General features: G+C 47.7%; 1 protein-coding gene and 4 non-coding genes across 5 annotated transcripts; 4 read left to right on the top strand and 1 right to left on the bottom strand.

The window, feature by feature from the left end:
* Window positions 1-2,564: 2,564 nt before the first annotated feature.
* LOC114449755 (double-stranded RNA-specific editase B2-like) lies at window positions 2,565-15,992 on the top strand. The gene is made up of 10 exons (XM_028427585.1): window positions 2,565-2,661; window positions 10,076-10,162; window positions 11,637-12,550; window positions 13,659-13,776; window positions 13,939-14,107; window positions 14,243-14,400; window positions 14,500-14,653; window positions 14,932-15,113; window positions 15,225-15,403; window positions 15,822-15,992. The coding sequence occupies exons 1-10, from the start codon at window positions 2,565-2,567 to the stop codon at window positions 15,990-15,992; spliced, it is 2,229 nt and encodes a 742-aa protein (XP_028283386.1).
* On the bottom strand, window positions 7,257-7,338 carry trnas-cga (transfer RNA serine (anticodon CGA)). The gene has a single exon. It is a non-coding gene; the product is annotated as a tRNA-Ser (tRNA).
* trnas-cga (transfer RNA serine (anticodon CGA)) lies at window positions 8,420-8,501 on the top strand. The gene has a single exon. It is a non-coding gene; the product is annotated as a tRNA-Ser (tRNA).
* trnas-uga (transfer RNA serine (anticodon UGA)) lies at window positions 10,934-11,015 on the top strand. Its single transcript has one exon. It is a non-coding gene; the product is annotated as a tRNA-Ser (tRNA).
* trnas-cga (transfer RNA serine (anticodon CGA)) lies at window positions 11,207-11,288 on the top strand. The gene has a single exon. It is a non-coding gene; the product is annotated as a tRNA-Ser (tRNA).
* Window positions 15,993-17,438: the final 1,446 nt, after the last annotated feature.

Raw genomic sequence — 17,438 nt, 5'->3', positions numbered from 1 at the left:
TGAAGGAGAGAGAGAGGAGAAGAAGAGGGAGACAGGACAGAGAGGATGAAGGAGAGAGAGAGGAGAAGAAGAGGGAGACAGGACAGAGAGGATGAAGGAGAGAGAGAGGAGAAGAAGAGGGAGACAGGACAGAGAGGATGAAGGAGAGAGAGAGGAGAAGAAGAGGGAGACAGGACAGAGAGGATGAAGGAGAGAGAGAGAGGAGAAGAAGAGGGAGACAGGACAGAGAGGATGAAGGAGAGAGAGAGGAGAAGAAGAGGGAGACAGGACAGAGAGGATGAAGGAGAGAGAGAGGAGAAGAAGAGGGAGACAGGACAGAGAGGATGAAGGAGAGAGAGAGGAGAAGAAGAGGGAGACAGGACAGAGAGGATGAAGGAGAGAGAGAGGAGAAGAAGAGGGAGACAGGACAGAGAGGATGAAGGAGAGAGAGGAACAAACATGACTTGTTCCTCTCTCTCCTTGTTGTTGATGTTGTCGAGCTGAAACTGTTGTGTTTATATTATAGTGGATGTATATATCATCAGTTAATAAATAATAGTGATTAAAGAGGAACAACAGACCGACCTTTCAATGTGCACACCTGAACATGCACGGACCTTATTTGTCTTGCAACAAACAGACTCATCCTCCATCTTCATATAAGACACTGAAGCTATTTGTATGAGAACAGTGGAATCAGTGACGTGAGCCACTACAAGAACTATGAACCCCAGCAGCTCCACACCTGCAGACAGACAAAGAGGTTCAGCACCCCGCTAATCCTCTGAAGAGGGAGTCAGTCAGCGGAAACCTGTAAACCAAGAGGATCCAAAGGCCAGCGAGCAGGTGAGAGCTACGCAACATGTATGAAATAAAGTGAGGGTGTGATGCGGTGGGATTAGCAGCTGGAGGAAGGTGATTGGCAGGGATTAAACAGCTGCTGCTAATTGGAAACAAAGGTGAACAGAGGAGGTGAGGAGATTATGCAAAGTGGGCATTATGATGCAAAGCAGCCAAATCACAATCAAGTGTGGAGTCAGACGTCTGTTGGAAACAGAAGGAACAACGTGTGAGGACAAAAAAATCTGAACGCTGCAGTCTAGATCATTGTTCGCATTATTGATTGTTTGTCTGTGATCAATCAATCAAGGTAGTCCAACAGTTTATGGACAAACCTCCACTCACTGACATGGCAGCAGAGCTCCTGACAGCTCAGTGTCTGCTGTTGGCAGGTCTCTCCTGTCCTGAAATGCAAACACGCCTTCCCTATTCGCCTTTTTATTTAATTAGGGCGTTAAAAAAAAACCTCTTTCTTCTTTCGCCTGTTTCTTCGCTGCGGTGTTTCGGCCCGCAGACTGAAAACCGGAGACGCAGAAGATAAAAGTGCTCCGTTTGTCTCCTGCTGCTGCAGAATCGGCGCAGCGGGAGCAGCTCTGTAACCCACATTCAGAGCTTTCATGTGTGGTGGGGACACACCTACATCCACATGCATGCAGTGATGCTTTAACCCAGGCACCGTGCATTCAGAGCTGGCTGGAGCTCTCATCATGCAGAAGATGTTGTCCACTCACTGCAGCTCTTTCTGCATTTCTTGGTGAAAATCCCCCAGACTCAGACTCCCTTTAGCCTGTCCAGGCCAGGACAGTCATATTTCAACATGGGTCCTCTGGCCACAGCGCAACATGTTGTGGTAGCCGAAACTGCCAACTGTATGACGGGAATAATGTTTTTAATATGTGTGTGTTGAGACCTTTAACAGTGGTTTTTATGCCAAATCAAACCACAGTTAAAAACAAACAGGCAAAACCAAAACAGCTTGTGGTGTCAGGGAGACTCAAACCTCAGACATCTGAGTGAAGGTCTGCCGCGCTGAATAAACCTCCATCATCCCCAACAGACTAATATGGCGGCTGCATCTGTCCCATGTATGTCCTATGTTCTGTTAATTTAACATGAGGTCAGCCAATATGTCCAAACTGTCATAAACGTAACCATGAGTCGTATCTGACGGGTGGATTATCAACCAAATGGGATGTTTGTTTGTTTGTTTTTTGTTAGGACGTGTTTATCATGTGAAGAGAAATATCATCTTTACCTTCACCAATCATTACTCATCACTATGCAGTTCAGAAAAGTGCTTTACCACCTGACCACCAGCTGATCAGGAAGAAAACTGATTCATAGATGAGAACGTTTTATTTAAAAACTTGTATGTGGATAAGTGACTGTGGAGAACTTGTTCTTCCTCTGTGTTCTCTCTGCCTGTAGCCATGGTTGTGTAGTTTGTACAGAGGACTTCATGCTGCACACTGACATGACTACAATGGAAAAAAGTCACCAGATCACACACAGACACTGACTCTGTGAGTCTTTGTGAGTTGGTGTCAGTGATGCTGAATCACAGCTCTTCTCCTCCTCATGATGTCACAGCCTCACCAGCCGCCCGCCTCCTAAAGCCGGCAGCAGGGGGGAGAGGGGAGTCAGTCGGGCTTCCCGCTGCAGAGCCGCACTCTGAAGCAATTATTTGTTTCAGGCGGGCAAAAGAAGAAGAAGAAGAAGAAGCTGCAGGGGAAAGTACAGGAGCGATGGCGGCGGTGGACGGGACCTGCAGCAGGAACACGGAGCCGTCTGACTGTGACATGAAAGGAAAGTCCAGGAGGAAGAGGAGGAGGAGGTGTAAAGGTGAGTCCAGCAGCGGCTTCATCTGACAATGATCCTCTTCACACATAATTCACTCCATACTGTCCCTGTCTTCTTCATTCGTGGTGCCTTCATGTCTTGATTTCTGTTTAAACTTTATTGCAAAGAGCCAAATAATCAGAGTCACAGCTGAAAAAAACATGAATGAAAAATACCAGTAGAACTTTTCAGTCATATGTCGATATTTAAACATGATTTCATGTGTAATAAAAAACAGAAAATGAAGAATAAAAACTTATTTGCACCACTGACGCCCTGTTGGTGGGTCAGATATATTAATGTACATTTTAAAGTTTTATTATTTTATTAAGGGTTAGTGTGTAATCAGTTTTTTGAACAATGTCACATTTTTACATTGAAGTAAAATTACTCAAAATAAACACATCTCATAATATAAATGACAGCTCTATAGCGCCTTCCTGTGGTCATGCACAATAATCTGCTGGTCACCATGGCAACCACAAAAATGGCAGAGAAGCTTTTTCATGGTCTTGTGTTTGAAGGTCTGGCGTGACTTCTTCTAGTCATCAGCTGAGGTTCAAACAGTTTTCGGGAGTTTGGAAATGTTTGAAATGATGCTGCCACCCAGAGGTGAAAGGTGGAACTGCAGGACAAAATGTAAGAAGTATTTTTACAGTCTGTTCACTTGAATGAACTCAGATATTGTTTATTTAAAAGTGTGAATGGTGTTTGGTTGCACACTTTGCAGTTTTTCTGGTTTCTTTTAGGATTTCTTTGAGTTTTTAGCCGCACAGGAAACAAACATTTGATGCTTCTCTGTTGTCTTTGAACGTGTTAAACATGTAGAATCATATTTGTGGTCAAAAAGACACAATCAGATCAGCGGCCTGACAACGTTGACTCTTTGTTTACTTATGAAGGAAGCATCTGATGATGACCTCCAGTAATCATAATTACAGCCGTCCAGGCGACAGGTCAGCCTTTCGGGATTAAGCCGTCATTGTTCTGTGCGTGCTAATCCTCGGTAAATGCTGCAGATTACTCCGTGATGGCTGTGGTATTAAGTCCAGTGGTTATTCAAAGTGCACTAAGCTCATTCCACTTTCATTAATGACCCACAGGCCTTTTTTTGTGGGAGCGTGTTCTTCTGTGGAAAATAAATGCTTCCAGAAAATCATTACTCAGCGAAGGCCCGTAAATCCCACAGTTTCAGGCACCGGAGCGCGCTCGGCTAATGCTTCCACAGAATCCACAATGAGCCGGGACTCTGAAGGGCCAGCTGGCATTTCAGAGGCAGAAGGTGGCGTCTTTTTTTTTTATTATCAGAGCAGACGTCTCTGCCTGTAACAGAGAAGACACCGAGTTCCAGTGTAAAGTCTGACACCAGGGGTTAAAGGGACAGTTCAATGTTTGGGCAAAGTTTAACTCATCTTTCTAAAATGTTAAACTGTTTCCATGATCAATACACTGACCTAAGGCTCAGGACGCTAACACACACACATCAGCTTGGTCCATACTGAAGTTGTTTTGATAATAAGGATTTCCTCCATGTGCACATGAAGAGTTGTGAGAAAAACAAAAAGGCCATTTGGCCGTTAAAAAATCCCCGTCTGCTGCTGCTCAGTCAGATGAACACGCTGTCATTTGTTGGCTGTAAAGTGGAGCCACAGAAACGATTTGATTGTCCTGCTTTCAGCCGGATTATGATCCTGCAGCATGGAGCAAACAGCTGCTGTCTGTGGCTCCGCGCTGGCGTGCGGCGCATTTTGGACATTTCTGAGGATGCATTTCGGATAAGTGAGCTCCGATGTGCAGTCAAACTTAGTGAGGCATGTCAGTGCGCAATTTCACTGATGGATTGTGCAATAGGCGCACAACTCTGTGACTCCGGCTTCATGGAAACATTAGCAATATGGTTTGTGTGCCCATTTCACTTAATTGCAGGCAGTGCTCAGTGTGCTGCAAACACTGCCAGGGTGGGTGAAGGGGTCCTGGTTCCTCAGCTGATCCTGACCGGGGCTGGAAACAGGATTCTTCAGACAGGTGCAGACAGGTTTTAGAGGTCGATCACACTTAGCTGGGCCTCAGTTCATCCACCTATGGAGGTGGATCTAGCCATTGAAGTCTGGCAAAGGTCTGAATGCAAATGCGGCTAGCGAATCTGGCTAGCAACATCATACTTCTGGGGACAGGATCCGGGTCGCGTACAAAAGCTGTGTGTAAACATCCATCAGTTTATTTTCGACATGGCTACAAAGGAATAAACTGAGTTTCGGACAGAAAAAAAAGAAGTTACGATGCGACACCTAGCAGTTTGGAGGACAGCATATATTTGCTGGATTTGAAAACAGGTCTGAACAAATCCCGCAAATCCAGATTGACTTTCCCCAGTCTGAACAGGGTCTACTTTGAACAGCAGACAGTTCAGAGGAGTCAGACATCAGTGTGAGGAAGAGGAGTCTCAGTGCTGCCAGGCATGGAACAGAGTGGTGCAGAGCTGCTGGTCCCGGGCAGGGACAGCTGCTGGAGGCTCTGTCTGCAGTGTCCACACATGGACAGAGGAGAGCTGGATCCAGACTGCATGATCCCCAAAAGAACCAGGAAGAGACAGACGCAGCACAGACTGAGTGAACACAGACAGGTTATACTCTGTCTGAGAGCACAGACACTGTGACGCTGTGCATTCTGGGAGTTGGAGTCTGGAACACTACAGTCCTTTGTGTTTTCTCTGCTCCTGTAGCATGGAGCACCGTGTTGTGTTCTGGTTTAGTATAATTTAAACAGTTCTGTGTCCTCACTGTGTGTCTCTGATCAAAATAATAAAAACAAAATTATTTGACCCAATCAGAGACGACGCTGATCCTTCAAACTGATCAGGTGACAGCCAAGCGGCAGGCGGCGGCAGTAAAAGTTGAGGTGAAGCCGCTGTGAGCAGCCTGCCGCAGATTACCGCCGTCACTCTTATTATCTCTGATTGCAGTTTCATTGCACGTCACCATATGTTGCAGGCGATGATTTCATTTCCAAATAATGATCTTCAGCTTGTTGATTCGAAAGCTTCGCTGCTTTCATAATGATTTGATGCACTGATCTAAATTTAGAGACGAGGGAGGCTTTATTCTGTGAGGGAGATGAAAACAGAGGACCTCAGATCACAAACACTCTCACAATCACAACTGATCGGATGAATGAATGAAACCTTTATGCAAATATGTCTGACAGCAGGTTCAGTCCGGTCAGAATAACACAACTTCAAAGACTTCAGGATTTTGCTGAAAGAAGAAACTTCCTCTCAAACAAAAGTTTAAGTTTGAAGAACAAAAGAATTATGTTAATTAATAATAAACACACAGACTTTTATGTCTGACGGTCCATGAATGCATCGTGACAGAAGTACAGAAGTGTAGAAAATATTGTACACGTCTTACAATCAGTAGTTTGTTTTGTTTAGTTTGTTTGGTGTGTTCATCGTCTGTGTGCGTGCGTGTTCATGTGTGTGTGTGTGCATGTGTGTGTTCGTGTATGTGTGTGCGCGCGCATGTGTGTGTGCGCATCGTCTGTGTGTGTGTGTGTCTCTCTCTCTCTCTCTCTGTGTGCGTGCGTGTTCATGTGTGTGTGTGCATGTGTGTGTTCGTGTGTGTGTGTGCGTGTGCATGTGTGTGTGCGCATCGTCTGTGTGTGTGTGTCTCTCTCTCTCTCTCTCTCTCTGTGTGCGTGTGTGTTCATGTGTGTGTGTCTGTGTGTGCGTGTGTGCATCGTCTGTGTGTGTGTTCATGTGTGTGTGTGTCTGTGTGTGCGTGTGTCTCTCTCTCTGTGTGTGTGTTCATCACCTGTGCGTGTGTGTTCATCGTCTGTGTGTGTGCATGCGTGTGAGTGCATGTGTGTGTGTGTCACTCTGTGTGTGTGTGTGTTCATCACATGTGCGTGTGTGTGCGTGCATGTGTGTGTATGTGTGTGTGCTCATCGTCTCTGAGTGTGTGTGTGTGAGTGTGTGTGTGTGTATGTGTGTGCTCATCGTCTCTGAGTGTGTGTGTGTGAGAGTGTGTGTGTGTGTGTGTGCACCTCTTAAACGCTCAGGCTCCACTCGAACGTGCTGTCAGCAGTGTGCTCTCTGATCCCGCCCACATGCCAGCAGGGAGCTGATCAAAGCTCGGCGCCGTTATCACAGCAAATCTTCCTTCAGATGAAAGATAAAAAGGAAAACAGGAAGTTCTCTTATTTTACTTTTGTACGTCTTCTTGTTACGCAGAAGGAATCAGGTCATGTTTTGTCTCAGCTCCACTCACAGGACTGAGGGCAGCCTCCATGTTCTAATGGATGACATGACGGATGCTTTAAAGTTTTATTAACACCGAGGGTCTCAGAATCATCCAGAAACAGGGGACCAGATGTCTGTAACAGCATACAAACAGTGTGAATGGAAGCTTGTCCTTACTCATTTACTTTAAAACTGCAGTTCCTCTCATGGCCACGTGAGGCGGGCTCTAAAAGCTGAAGTGTGAGAACATTTTCAGAGAACCAGGCGAGCTGTGTTTCAGCTGGTCCTGCACTGACAGAAGGTTTTAGGTGTTTAAGCTTTGAAAACATCAATACATCCATCAATGCCCTTAAAGCATCGCTGTGAGCAGGGTTTGAACCTGCGCGGGGAGACCCCATTGGATTTCGAGTCCAACGCCTTAACCACTCGGCCATCACAGCTGCTCACGTTCCACAAAAAACGGGGAAAAAAATCACAAATTCTCTGGACTCCATGCTCCGCTGTGGTACAAAACTGCCCAGAAGTTCCAGCACTGAGAACACACTCAAAGGCAGAGGTGGTAGTAACGCCCTACATTAAATAACGCTACTCTTACTCCGCTACATTGGCCAAACGTGGACTCGCTACTCGTTACATGCATCTTTCTGCCTCGGCCAAGTGAAGCAGCGCAAGAATACTTCCCTCTGGGGAGCCGTGACCACCTGACCACCTTCCGCCAATCAAACTAGAGCACAGGCTCCGTACGACCAAACAGACGTACCCATGCTGCAACTTGCATGCACACACAAACTATTCGCAACAGAAGACCTTCTTTCGATTACATGCAGAAACAGAAACATGGCAGAAGCAAGAGCTCATCAGAAGAAGAGGACACGACAGAAGACACAAATGCAAATATTAACTCTAAAAAATGTGGCTACTCTACCCACCTCTGACATGACAGGTCTGGAAAGCGGCCCTAAAGGGGAGGTTCCTGTGGTTGGAAGGTTTTGGTTTTGCAGATGATCTTGTTTTTTAGCAGATTTCAACACAAAACCTCAAAAATGGTTTCATCAATGAGCAAGGAGCTGGAATCCCTGAAATATAAACCAAACAAATATCGTTACTAACTCAGAGGTGGCCATTAAAGAAACGAATCCAGGAAGTTTGTCTATTTCTTTGCCCTTGAGGAAAGACAGCCCACATTACAAGTAAATGAAACCACTTGCCATTAATTATGCTTAGCAAATGAGATTATCCACAGCTGTCAGACCACACACACTCGCGGTGGACAGCGAGCGGGTGCTTCTCGCCTCCCCCACCTGCCATGCCTAATTTCATTATTCTATTAAAGCAGGTTCATTAGCAGCAGCTGAAAGGAGAAACTTCACTTCTAAGGTTTAATAAAGACGAACACAGCTCGGCTCACATCGGCACCTTTCTCCTGTGATTAGGACCAAGCAGAGAGAAGCTGAGACTCTGAAGACGTCTCTGTGTGATCGGCCACTTCCCATTGTGGTCTCATTTTACCTGACATCAGCAGCTGTGATGGCCGAGTGGTTAAGGCGTTGGACTCGAAATCCAATGGGGTCTCCCCGCGCAGGTTCAAACCCTGCTCACAGCGATGTTCTTACACAACTGGAGAATTTCATATTACAGATGCAAAAACTTTAATCTGAAGAAAACTCAGGGTCAACTCAGAGTCAATCCCCATAGACTCCCATGTTAAAATGTCATCACCAGATCCCACAATGTTGCTAGGCTACAGGAGCACTGCTTCAGCAAACTATGCCTCTGGTTAACCTCTAGACCGAGTGTGCAGTCCGATACAAACGGCTGTGAGTTAATGAACTGCTGCAGGAGCGAGCCGAGCTGTGTTTGTGTGTTAAACCCTGGGACCACATGAAGGCTGAGCTGATATAACTCAAAGACAAACAGTTATTATCCCTTTGGCTTTTTTGGGCTAAAATAAATGGCTCCATTAGCTGTGATGATGCCGGTCATTAAAACACCTCCACCTGCCTTCAGACAGTCAGGACTCACATCATTACGTCCACATCCCATCTCACAGCTCTCGCTCGTATCAGCCCACCACTTAATGGCATCACACGCCTAATATAACTGCAAGGTGCAAGGTTAATGCAGAGCGCTCTTCATTATTCTAATGACTTTCAGTTTGTATCACAGTGGCCTCAAGAGTCACCAGGAAAAACAGGCATATTTCAGCTTTTATTGTTACAAAACTCAAAGATGGACTGAGCAGATTCTGGTGGGTCACAGCATCATACTGCCACCACCATGTCTGACTGTATGAAGCAAGTTCTTTGGGTTCTACGCCTCTCCTTTCTGTCTCCACATGAAGACAACATCTCTGTGAGCACAGAGCTCTAGTTCAGCTTCATCTGACCAAATGACCTCAGGCTGTGTGCTCTGTCTCCAGGTGGTCTCTAGCAGGCTTCAGTCTGTGTGCTCTGTCTCCAGGTGGTCTCTAGCAGGCTTCAGTCTGTGTGCTCCGTCTCCAGGTGGTCTCTAGCAGACCTCAGTCTGTGTGCTCTGTCTCCAGGTGGTCTCTAGCAGGCTTCACTCTGTGTGCTCTGTCTCCAGGTGGTCTCTAGCAGACCTCAGTCTGGTATGGAGGTGTCTTCTCTGCAGTCTGGCAGTCCATTCCTGTGCAGGACTCTAGTGACGGTCTTCTCTGACTCTTCAGGTCCAGACCTGGTTCAATCCTTCACTAGTGTTCTTGGCTGTGAGCAGCTTTATGTCAGCTTTCATCACAGGCTGGCTGAAACCCTGTGATAATGTGGACCGGGCCTCTCTCCCACCTTCATTATGCCAAATCTTCTGAAATCTATTAAAGGACGATGTGTTTGGTCCAAATCTGTGTGACTGGGTTAGTAAGACAGCTGCTGGTTGAGTTTAAACCCCTGGATGCTTCCTGTCTGGACCCCTCAGCTCCTATCACACACGCCTTTCTATTTCCCCGTCCAGCTCTGTTTGTTTTCCCGCTCTTCATTTACCGGCCTCATGCATTAGATTAGATCTCCATCAGTGTGCTGACCTCGGTCCATTTCATTACCCCTACAGCTGTGAGTGAATACAAACCGATAAGTGCCTGTAATTGGGATCATTTTAGAAAATGTGTGGAGGGCGGTAACAGGATCTTTGTGTCTGTCTGATGCTCTGATGCTGTTTTCGCAGGACGCAGCAGTGAGCCATCAGCCCTCATCAGTCCCATGAAACACTGTGACGCCGGAGCATCATCAGCTGAGGAGGCAGACGCTTCAAGTAAACCTCTTCCTCCTTTAACTGCACACACCCACAGATGTTCTTATCATTATTTACATTTGGGTTACTGCTTCACAACACTACACACTACATGCATTCATACTAACAACAGCTTTGTTAGTATGGTCTAAGACCCCGTTCACACTGGGGAAATCAATCCAGCTAGAGCGGGATTTGGGCCATATCTGGATATATCCTTTTTCTGAGTGTGAACACTGCGAATCCTGCTTTATCCAGATTGATTTCAATCTAGCCGGATTGGCTCAAATGTGGCTCAGGTCTGAACGCAAATGCAGATAGCGAATCCGGCTAGAGATGTGATACTTCCGGTTAGCGTCATGCTACTTCCGGTTAGCGATGTGCTACTTCCAGTTCACGGGGAGCGACACGGGACTCTGTATATTACGAGGCGCCACCTAGTGGTTTGGAGGACCGCAAACAAGCCGCATTAAGCCGAATTGAGTGCAGACATGCTTGTGTGATAGCCAGATTTGAAAATAGGTCTGAACGTATCCAGCTTAAAGACTATCCAGATACAATCCTACTATAGCTGGAATGACTTTCTCCAGTGTGAACGGGGCCTAAAAAAACAGCTGGGTTATCTTAAATAGTGACAACGTCTTACATAGAAATGAGGCTCAGATGTGTTGATAGCAGACCAGATAAAAACAGAAATGTCATCATTATCTGCCAAGAGTGTCACATGAGCTCCTGTTATCTTAATGGGGTTATGAGAGGGGAACGAGCAGGACGTACAGATGTTCTCCAGCAGCTGTGATGGCCGAGTGGTTAAGGCGTTGGACTTGAAATCCAATGGGGTCTCCCCGCGCAGGTTCAAACCCTGCTCACAGCGGTGGTCTGTTTGTTGCCTTTTCTGTTAAGGTAGCAGGACTTTATAATCCTGCACATATGAACGGCTTGTTCGGGAACCTTTAATGAACGTTCTGATATGTATAACTTCACACTTAACCGCTAATATTCAAGACAAAGGCATCTGGATTTGCTGCCGTTCCGTGAAAATATCTTGTGAGCACCATTCAAGCAGCTGTGATGGCCGAGTGGTTAAGGCGTTGGACTCGAAATCCAATGGGGTCTCCCCGCGCAGGTTCAAACCCTGCTCACAGCGACACCAACAACTTCAAGTGGGCCTAGTTATTGTTCAGCGGCTGCAGAACAATTGCATTTGTTTTTTGGACAGCATGTCGACACCAAGTGTCATTTGATATCCCATGATTCAGTTGGTCAATAAATGCGACCCTCAGTTGAGGCACAGCTGGCAACATAAGGTATCATAGGTTGACAGTCTTCATGGATGCTTCTCAGCTTAAGTGGTCACCATCTTGTAGCAAAGGGGAAAGACCTCTGAAAATGGTGGCAGACAAATACTGGTGTGGTAGCTAGTGTTAGCCTGGTAGATGCTCTCCAGTGAGGAGCCTGCCTAACATTTCCTGTTGTGATTCTGACCTCTCAATAGGTACCAGCAGTTTGGAGGTAAACGAGAATCAGGATGAAAAAATCCAGGCGGAGCGAGACCTGCTGCGAAAGTACCATCCATCAGCTTTCTGCACAACCTTCCCCAGACATGGACAAGGAGCCCTGAAGAGGAAGCAGCCATTAGTGGATGGGAAAGACCGCCTGGTCTGCCAAAGCCACCTGACCTGTAAGAGGGCAGCGTGGGCTGTCACTCAAAAGAATGCGGTGGTGCAGCTGAACGAGCTACGACCAGGGCTGCGCTACGAGGTCACATCAAAGACCGGACCCCTGCATGCTCCGGTCTTCTGTGTGGGCGTGGAGGTAAACTGTTTCCACTTCGAGGGCCGCGGACCCACTAAAAAGCAGGCCAAGATGAGGGCCGCGGAGCTGGCTCTTCAGTCGTTCATCCAGTTCCCCAACACCTCCCAGGCTCACGCCTCCATGGGGAACTGCAGCAGCACAGCTGTGGACTTCACTGCAGATAAACTGGAAATCCCTGACGCGTTCCTCAAAGAAAACTGTGACGTCCTGCACAGCAACGCAGCAAAAAAGGAGGTCTTCTCCAGCATCTACAACCACAGGAGACTCATCCGGCTGGACCTGGGCTCCTCAAAAACAGCAGCCGTCAGCACGTCTCTGCTGCAGCACCTCAGTCCGGTCGCCCTGCTCAACGAGCTGAGACCGGGACTCAGGTACATGTGTCTGACAGAGAGAGTCCCCGGCAGGCTGATGAAGAGGTTCATTGTGGTGGTTAGGCTGGAGGGCAGGGTGTTTGAGGGGTGTGGTCACAGTAAGAGACTGGCCAAGGCCCAGGCAGCAGCAGCAGCTCTACACTCCCTTTACAACATAAGTCTGGGACCAGAGAGGACGGTACCCGGCTTCCAGGGCAGCAGGGCCAAACACCAGCTACCTCAGGTGAGTGTGAGATCTTGGAGGGTGGCCTTGGTGTAAGGGGTGCTGTGATCCCTGTCTTTAGCAATGGAGGCTGCATCTGCTGTGCTGTAGAAACCTGATTAACCTGGAGTCAGAATGAAGCTGCTTGGGATGAGGAGGACTGGTGCGGCGGACATGTTTCCCTCAGTCGGAAACACCACGTCAGCGGGAAAATGATCTCTGTAGCGACTCCTGGATAAATGGGTCTGAGGTGCAGCATGTTCTACCCAATGGAGTGTGCTGCACATCAGCATGGCCATCCTGTCCTGAGGCCTGAGAGCCGGATGGCGTCCTGCACGGCCATCTGCGGCATCTAAACAGCTTCATTATGTCTCCAGGCCTCTCCGCCGCCTTTCTCTGTCACACTTTATGAATACCAGACGATTTGTCTCAGCGCGTGGGGGCCTCTAATGTAGACTGTTGTTCAAATATGCAAAGTATAATGGAGGCCGGCTGACATGCAGATCGTTTATTAAACCCTGAGGGTGATTTGATGAGAGATGCAGCGCTGAACCCAGCTCTGATGCAAGTCTCCTCACCTCACTGTTCAGCAGCAAGCCTCCCTCCTCTTCCCTCGATGTGAAGTGTCTGTCAGGCGGCGTGACGCATTAATGAACATTATTACAGCACATTAGGGATGAAGGAGGAGCGGCGGCAGACCAAGGAGATCGAGGTGGGGCGGGAAGGCGCTGTGAAGAGCATAATAATCTGACAGATAATTGTTTAACACACTCATTACACACGACCTTGTGCCACTGACATCCAGGAAGCGCAGAGCACGAGACTGAAACTTTTACAGGAAATGACCAAAAGTAAACGGACACCGTCCCAAACTTGCATTCATGGAATGTTTGTGCAGCTTTAGAGCAGATTTTAGAGCAGAAATATAATATAATATACAATCTGAACTGGCCTGTCCTGACTTTACTAAAGCTTCATGGGCTGAAGAGAACCAGGACACGTGTGGTGGTTTGCTGTCCACATACTTTTCATACCCATATGGTGTCTGTCAGGCATGTTGGGGATGGAGATGATATGACTCCTCCTCCTCTGCAGTACTCTATCAGTAACAGTTCTGCTTCTCCTGCAGGTCTTCGCAGAGTCCATCTTCCACTTGGTGAGAGAGAAATTCACAGAGCTGACAGACAGCTGTTTCTCTGCCTCGCACGTCCGCCACAAGGTGCTGGCAGGAATCGTGATGACCAGAGGTGAGCGGTGGTGGAAACGAGCCGCACACAGAGTGACGGAAAGCAGCCACACAGACCCCCACAGACCACCACAGACCCACACAGACTCCCACAGACCCCCACAGATCACCACAGACCCCCACAGACCCCCAAAAGACCTGATGAGCTCCTCTGTCTTTCCAGGGTTTGACCTCCGCTCGGCGCGGGTGGTGTCTCTGGCCACAGGGACAAAGTGTCTGGTCCTAGGTCATGTGCTCGATCGGGGCTGCACGCTCAGTGACTGCCACGCCGAGGTCATCAGCAGAAGGGCGCTGGTCCGATTCCTGTATAATCAGCTGGAGCTGCTCCTCTGGTACAGTCATTTGTCTTTTTGCTTACTTAGAAGACAGTATTACATTTTTCAATGACTCAGGTACTGGAGACATGACGTTGTCCCTGATGTCTGTCTCCTGTCGGATGTTTCCGGCCTCTTTCGTTCCTCCCTCAGTCAACCTGCAGCCTGTCAGGAAGAATCCATCTTTGTACCAAATAAAGGCTGCAGCAGTGGCTTCCGGCTGCAGGACGGCGTCTTCTTCCACATGTACGTCAGCTCGTCACCGTGTGGGGACGCTCGTCTCAACTGTCCTTACGAGACCACGGCTGCATGTGAGACATTTCTACGGACGCCCATTCCTGCCAGTAAGCCTGAAAAATCCACATTTGTGGAATCTGAAAACATGTTTTCCTCTCGTACTGTTCTGTCAGATCCCAGCAGGAAGCTTCGCTGCCACCTCAGGATGAAGGTAAACGGAGGTGAGGGGACGCTGCCCATCACAGCGCAGAGAGCCAATCAGAAGACAGGCAGCATGGCGGCGGGTAAACCTGTCGTCACCATGTCCTGCACTGACAAGCTGGCGAAGTGAGTCTGACATGTTTACTTTTCCACATAAACTGTCTTTATTCCGACAGAAAGCATCTGCTTCAGCACAACACTGGACTCCACCTTCATGCGGGTGTAGGGAGGCTGCAGGAGGCGTCCACGTCACATTCACTCAGTTCAGGCAGCAGCATGAAAGCTTTCTGTGGCCAAGGCAGCGCGTAGACCTTAATGAGCGCTGAGCTGGATTCATACGTATCACAGGGCCGACACATAATCAAGCAGCTCAGGGAGAAAACATGCTCCGTTTGTCTCGACAGGTGGAGCGTCGTTGGCCTGCAGGGGGCGCTGCTGTCTCACCTGGTGGAGCCGGTTTACCTGCACAGCCTGACAGTGGGCACGCTCAGCCACACGGGTCACCTGGGCAGAGCTGTGGCGCGCCGCCTCGCGCCCGTCAAGCAGCTGCCCTTTCCCTACAGGCGACAGCAGCTGCTGCTCGGCTGTGGGTGCAAACAGGACCAGCGTCCTGCCTCCTTATCAATACATCACATCCATACACCACATGTCTGAGGACAAGAACCGAGCTGTGTTTGACACATCACATCTGTTGCAGGTCTGAGCAGCCGGGAGGCTCGGCCGGCAGGGAAGGCCCCGAACGTCAGCCTGAACTGGAGCTGGGGTGACGGAGGCCCGGAGGAGGTCAGCACCTCCACAGGAAGGAGGAGGGACTCGGGGACGCCGTCTCGGCTCTGCAGGCGCTCCATGTTTGTCCGCTGGCTGAGGCTGCAGCAGGTGGGGCAGCGTCTGAGTCTTTTCCCACATTAAGCCGGATGATGAGAAATATTAAACACGTGTCACCATGATGTCTTCTAAGCAGACGTTCAGTCTCCGCTGTGAAATTAAAATATGCATGTGGTGAGCAGCATCCTGGTCCAAATGGACTGGTTTTAAAGTTTCATGACGGCAGACAGAGAAAAGCTGCTCTGAATATCACGGACACATGATAAATGAATTCAGACATAAACACTATTTCTCTAGTTCATGAAATAGATTTCTGCCATAAAATCTTAGTTTTAGATCTGGCTGTAAAAATGACATTTGTTTTATTTCAATGTGTCCTTTCAAATGTGTTTCGGTTGAGATTTCAGGAGCGCTTTGTCCACCCTCTCCTGGTGACGTGCACCTCGTGTACTCTGCTCTTCTTTCTCAGCTGATTGCAGGAACAGAAGCCGCCACAGGGACGTACTCTGCTTCTAAGATGGCCGCAGGACGCTACCAGAGGGCCATGCAGCACTTCACCAGCGCTCTGCAGGGTGGAGGTCTGGGAACATGGCTCAGGAAACCTCCAGGAGGTCTGGGTCACTGCAGCACCGCCATGTGAAACACTGATGCTGCGTCTCATTCCTGTCCCTTAGGCTAGCTGGTTCGTTTTAGGTGTGCTAGCACGTCCTGATGACACGTTGTACAGAGGTGGCCCCTCCCCTTTCACTATGTAGCCAAGATGGCGACCACAGAGGATGAGAAGCATCCGTCACTTCACACCATCCACACACCAAAGTATAAGTACAGGAGTCTGAGACACAGCCTGAGGTCACCATGGTTGTTTATCTAAACTACAGCCCAAAGCTGGATTAGCATGTAGCACTAGCTTGAGTTGCTCTACAGTTCTGGAGGGTAATGCTAACCTGAAAGGCTAAAATAGCTAGCTAGTTAAAAAACAACGGGGATTTGAAGAGCGACTGCACTCGATTTTATTCTTAACCCCAACAGAAGTATGTAGACAATGAACTTTAAAGAAGTATGTAGACAATGAACTTTAAAGAAGTATGTAGACAATGAACTTTAAAGAAGTATGTAGACAATTAACTTTAAAGAAGTATGTAGACAATGAACTTTAAAGAAGTATGTAGACAATTAATATTTAATTGAACATTTCTGTGTTTCTGTGCTGAGTTTCCTTCCTGGTTCTCCGGCTTCCTCCCTCATTCCAAAGGTGCACGTTAGGTCAGTCTTGGACTCCGTAGGGGTGTGAGTGGAGACCCGTCCAGAAGATGGATGGATGACATAACAGCACGGTTAGCAAATGGAAAGTGAAGGGATTCTCTGTTGTTCTGTGGGTGTGAATAGCATTAGGAACCCAAAGATTATTCAGACGTATCCATTAGTGTGATGACTGCTGCCCACATGAGTCCCTCATATAGAAGCTCCATCTGCCTCCGTCTTGGTGACTTAACCGACCCATAGTATCTTTTGTCGTCCCCCTTTGCCGTGGAGTCCCCGCAGTGTGACGTGTCCCCATAAACACGTTTAAACATTGTCTTTCTTTTTTGTACGTTTAGGTTTTTGATGTATTTCTTTAGTTTATTTACACTCTCCCTCTCATCTGTATGAAATGATGTTTGTGGTGGCACGCTGCCACCTAGAGGAATATGTGCTGCATTACAGACTGAGGACACTGGGGCACTGGACTTGTTTTTCATGTTTGTGATGTAGACGTGTCTTTTACTCTTCATGTCTCTTTTTCATTTAATTACAAAGATCCCAAAGATGTATTTTCCTGTTTGTAGGTGAGAGACTAATGTAAAAACCTTCTTGTACTGAACGTCCCACAGGCTGCTGGATGATATGAAACTTTTTAGGTATGCAGAATGTAACGACTATTTTTATCACTGGAAATAAATTATTTCTGTTAGCTTTTGTCTGTGTGTTCTGTATCAAATATACTTCAAAGCTGTCAAAATGAAATGAAACACGTCACTCGTACAATAATCAGCAGAACAAATGTTTTATTTTTATTCCACAGAAGCTCTCGGTTTTTTTACACATC

Source organism: Parambassis ranga, chromosome 17 (genome assembly GCF_900634625.1).
Source record: "Parambassis ranga chromosome 17, fParRan2.1, whole genome shotgun sequence".
NCBI lineage: Eukaryota > Metazoa > Chordata > Actinopteri > Ambassidae > Parambassis > Parambassis ranga.
Note: the sequence above shows the minus strand (reverse complement) of the source record. Positions and strands in the feature narration are given on the sequence as shown.

What these genes read in the sequence shown, in the direction of transcription:
- LOC114449755 (XM_028427585.1), top strand. Translation starts at nt 2,565, where the DNA reads ATGGCGGCGGTGGACGGGACCTGCAGCAGGAACACGGAGCCGTCTGAC. An exon ending in CAGCTGGAGCTGCTCCTCTG is followed by an intron (nt 14,108 to 14,242) that starts GTACAGTCATTT and finishes TTCCTCCCTCAG; the next exon opens with TCAACCTGCAGCCTGTCAGG. An exon ending in ACAGCAGCTGCTGCTCGGCT is followed by an intron (nt 15,114 to 15,224) that starts GTGGGTGCAAAC and finishes CATCTGTTGCAG; the next exon opens with GTCTGAGCAGCCGGGAGGCT.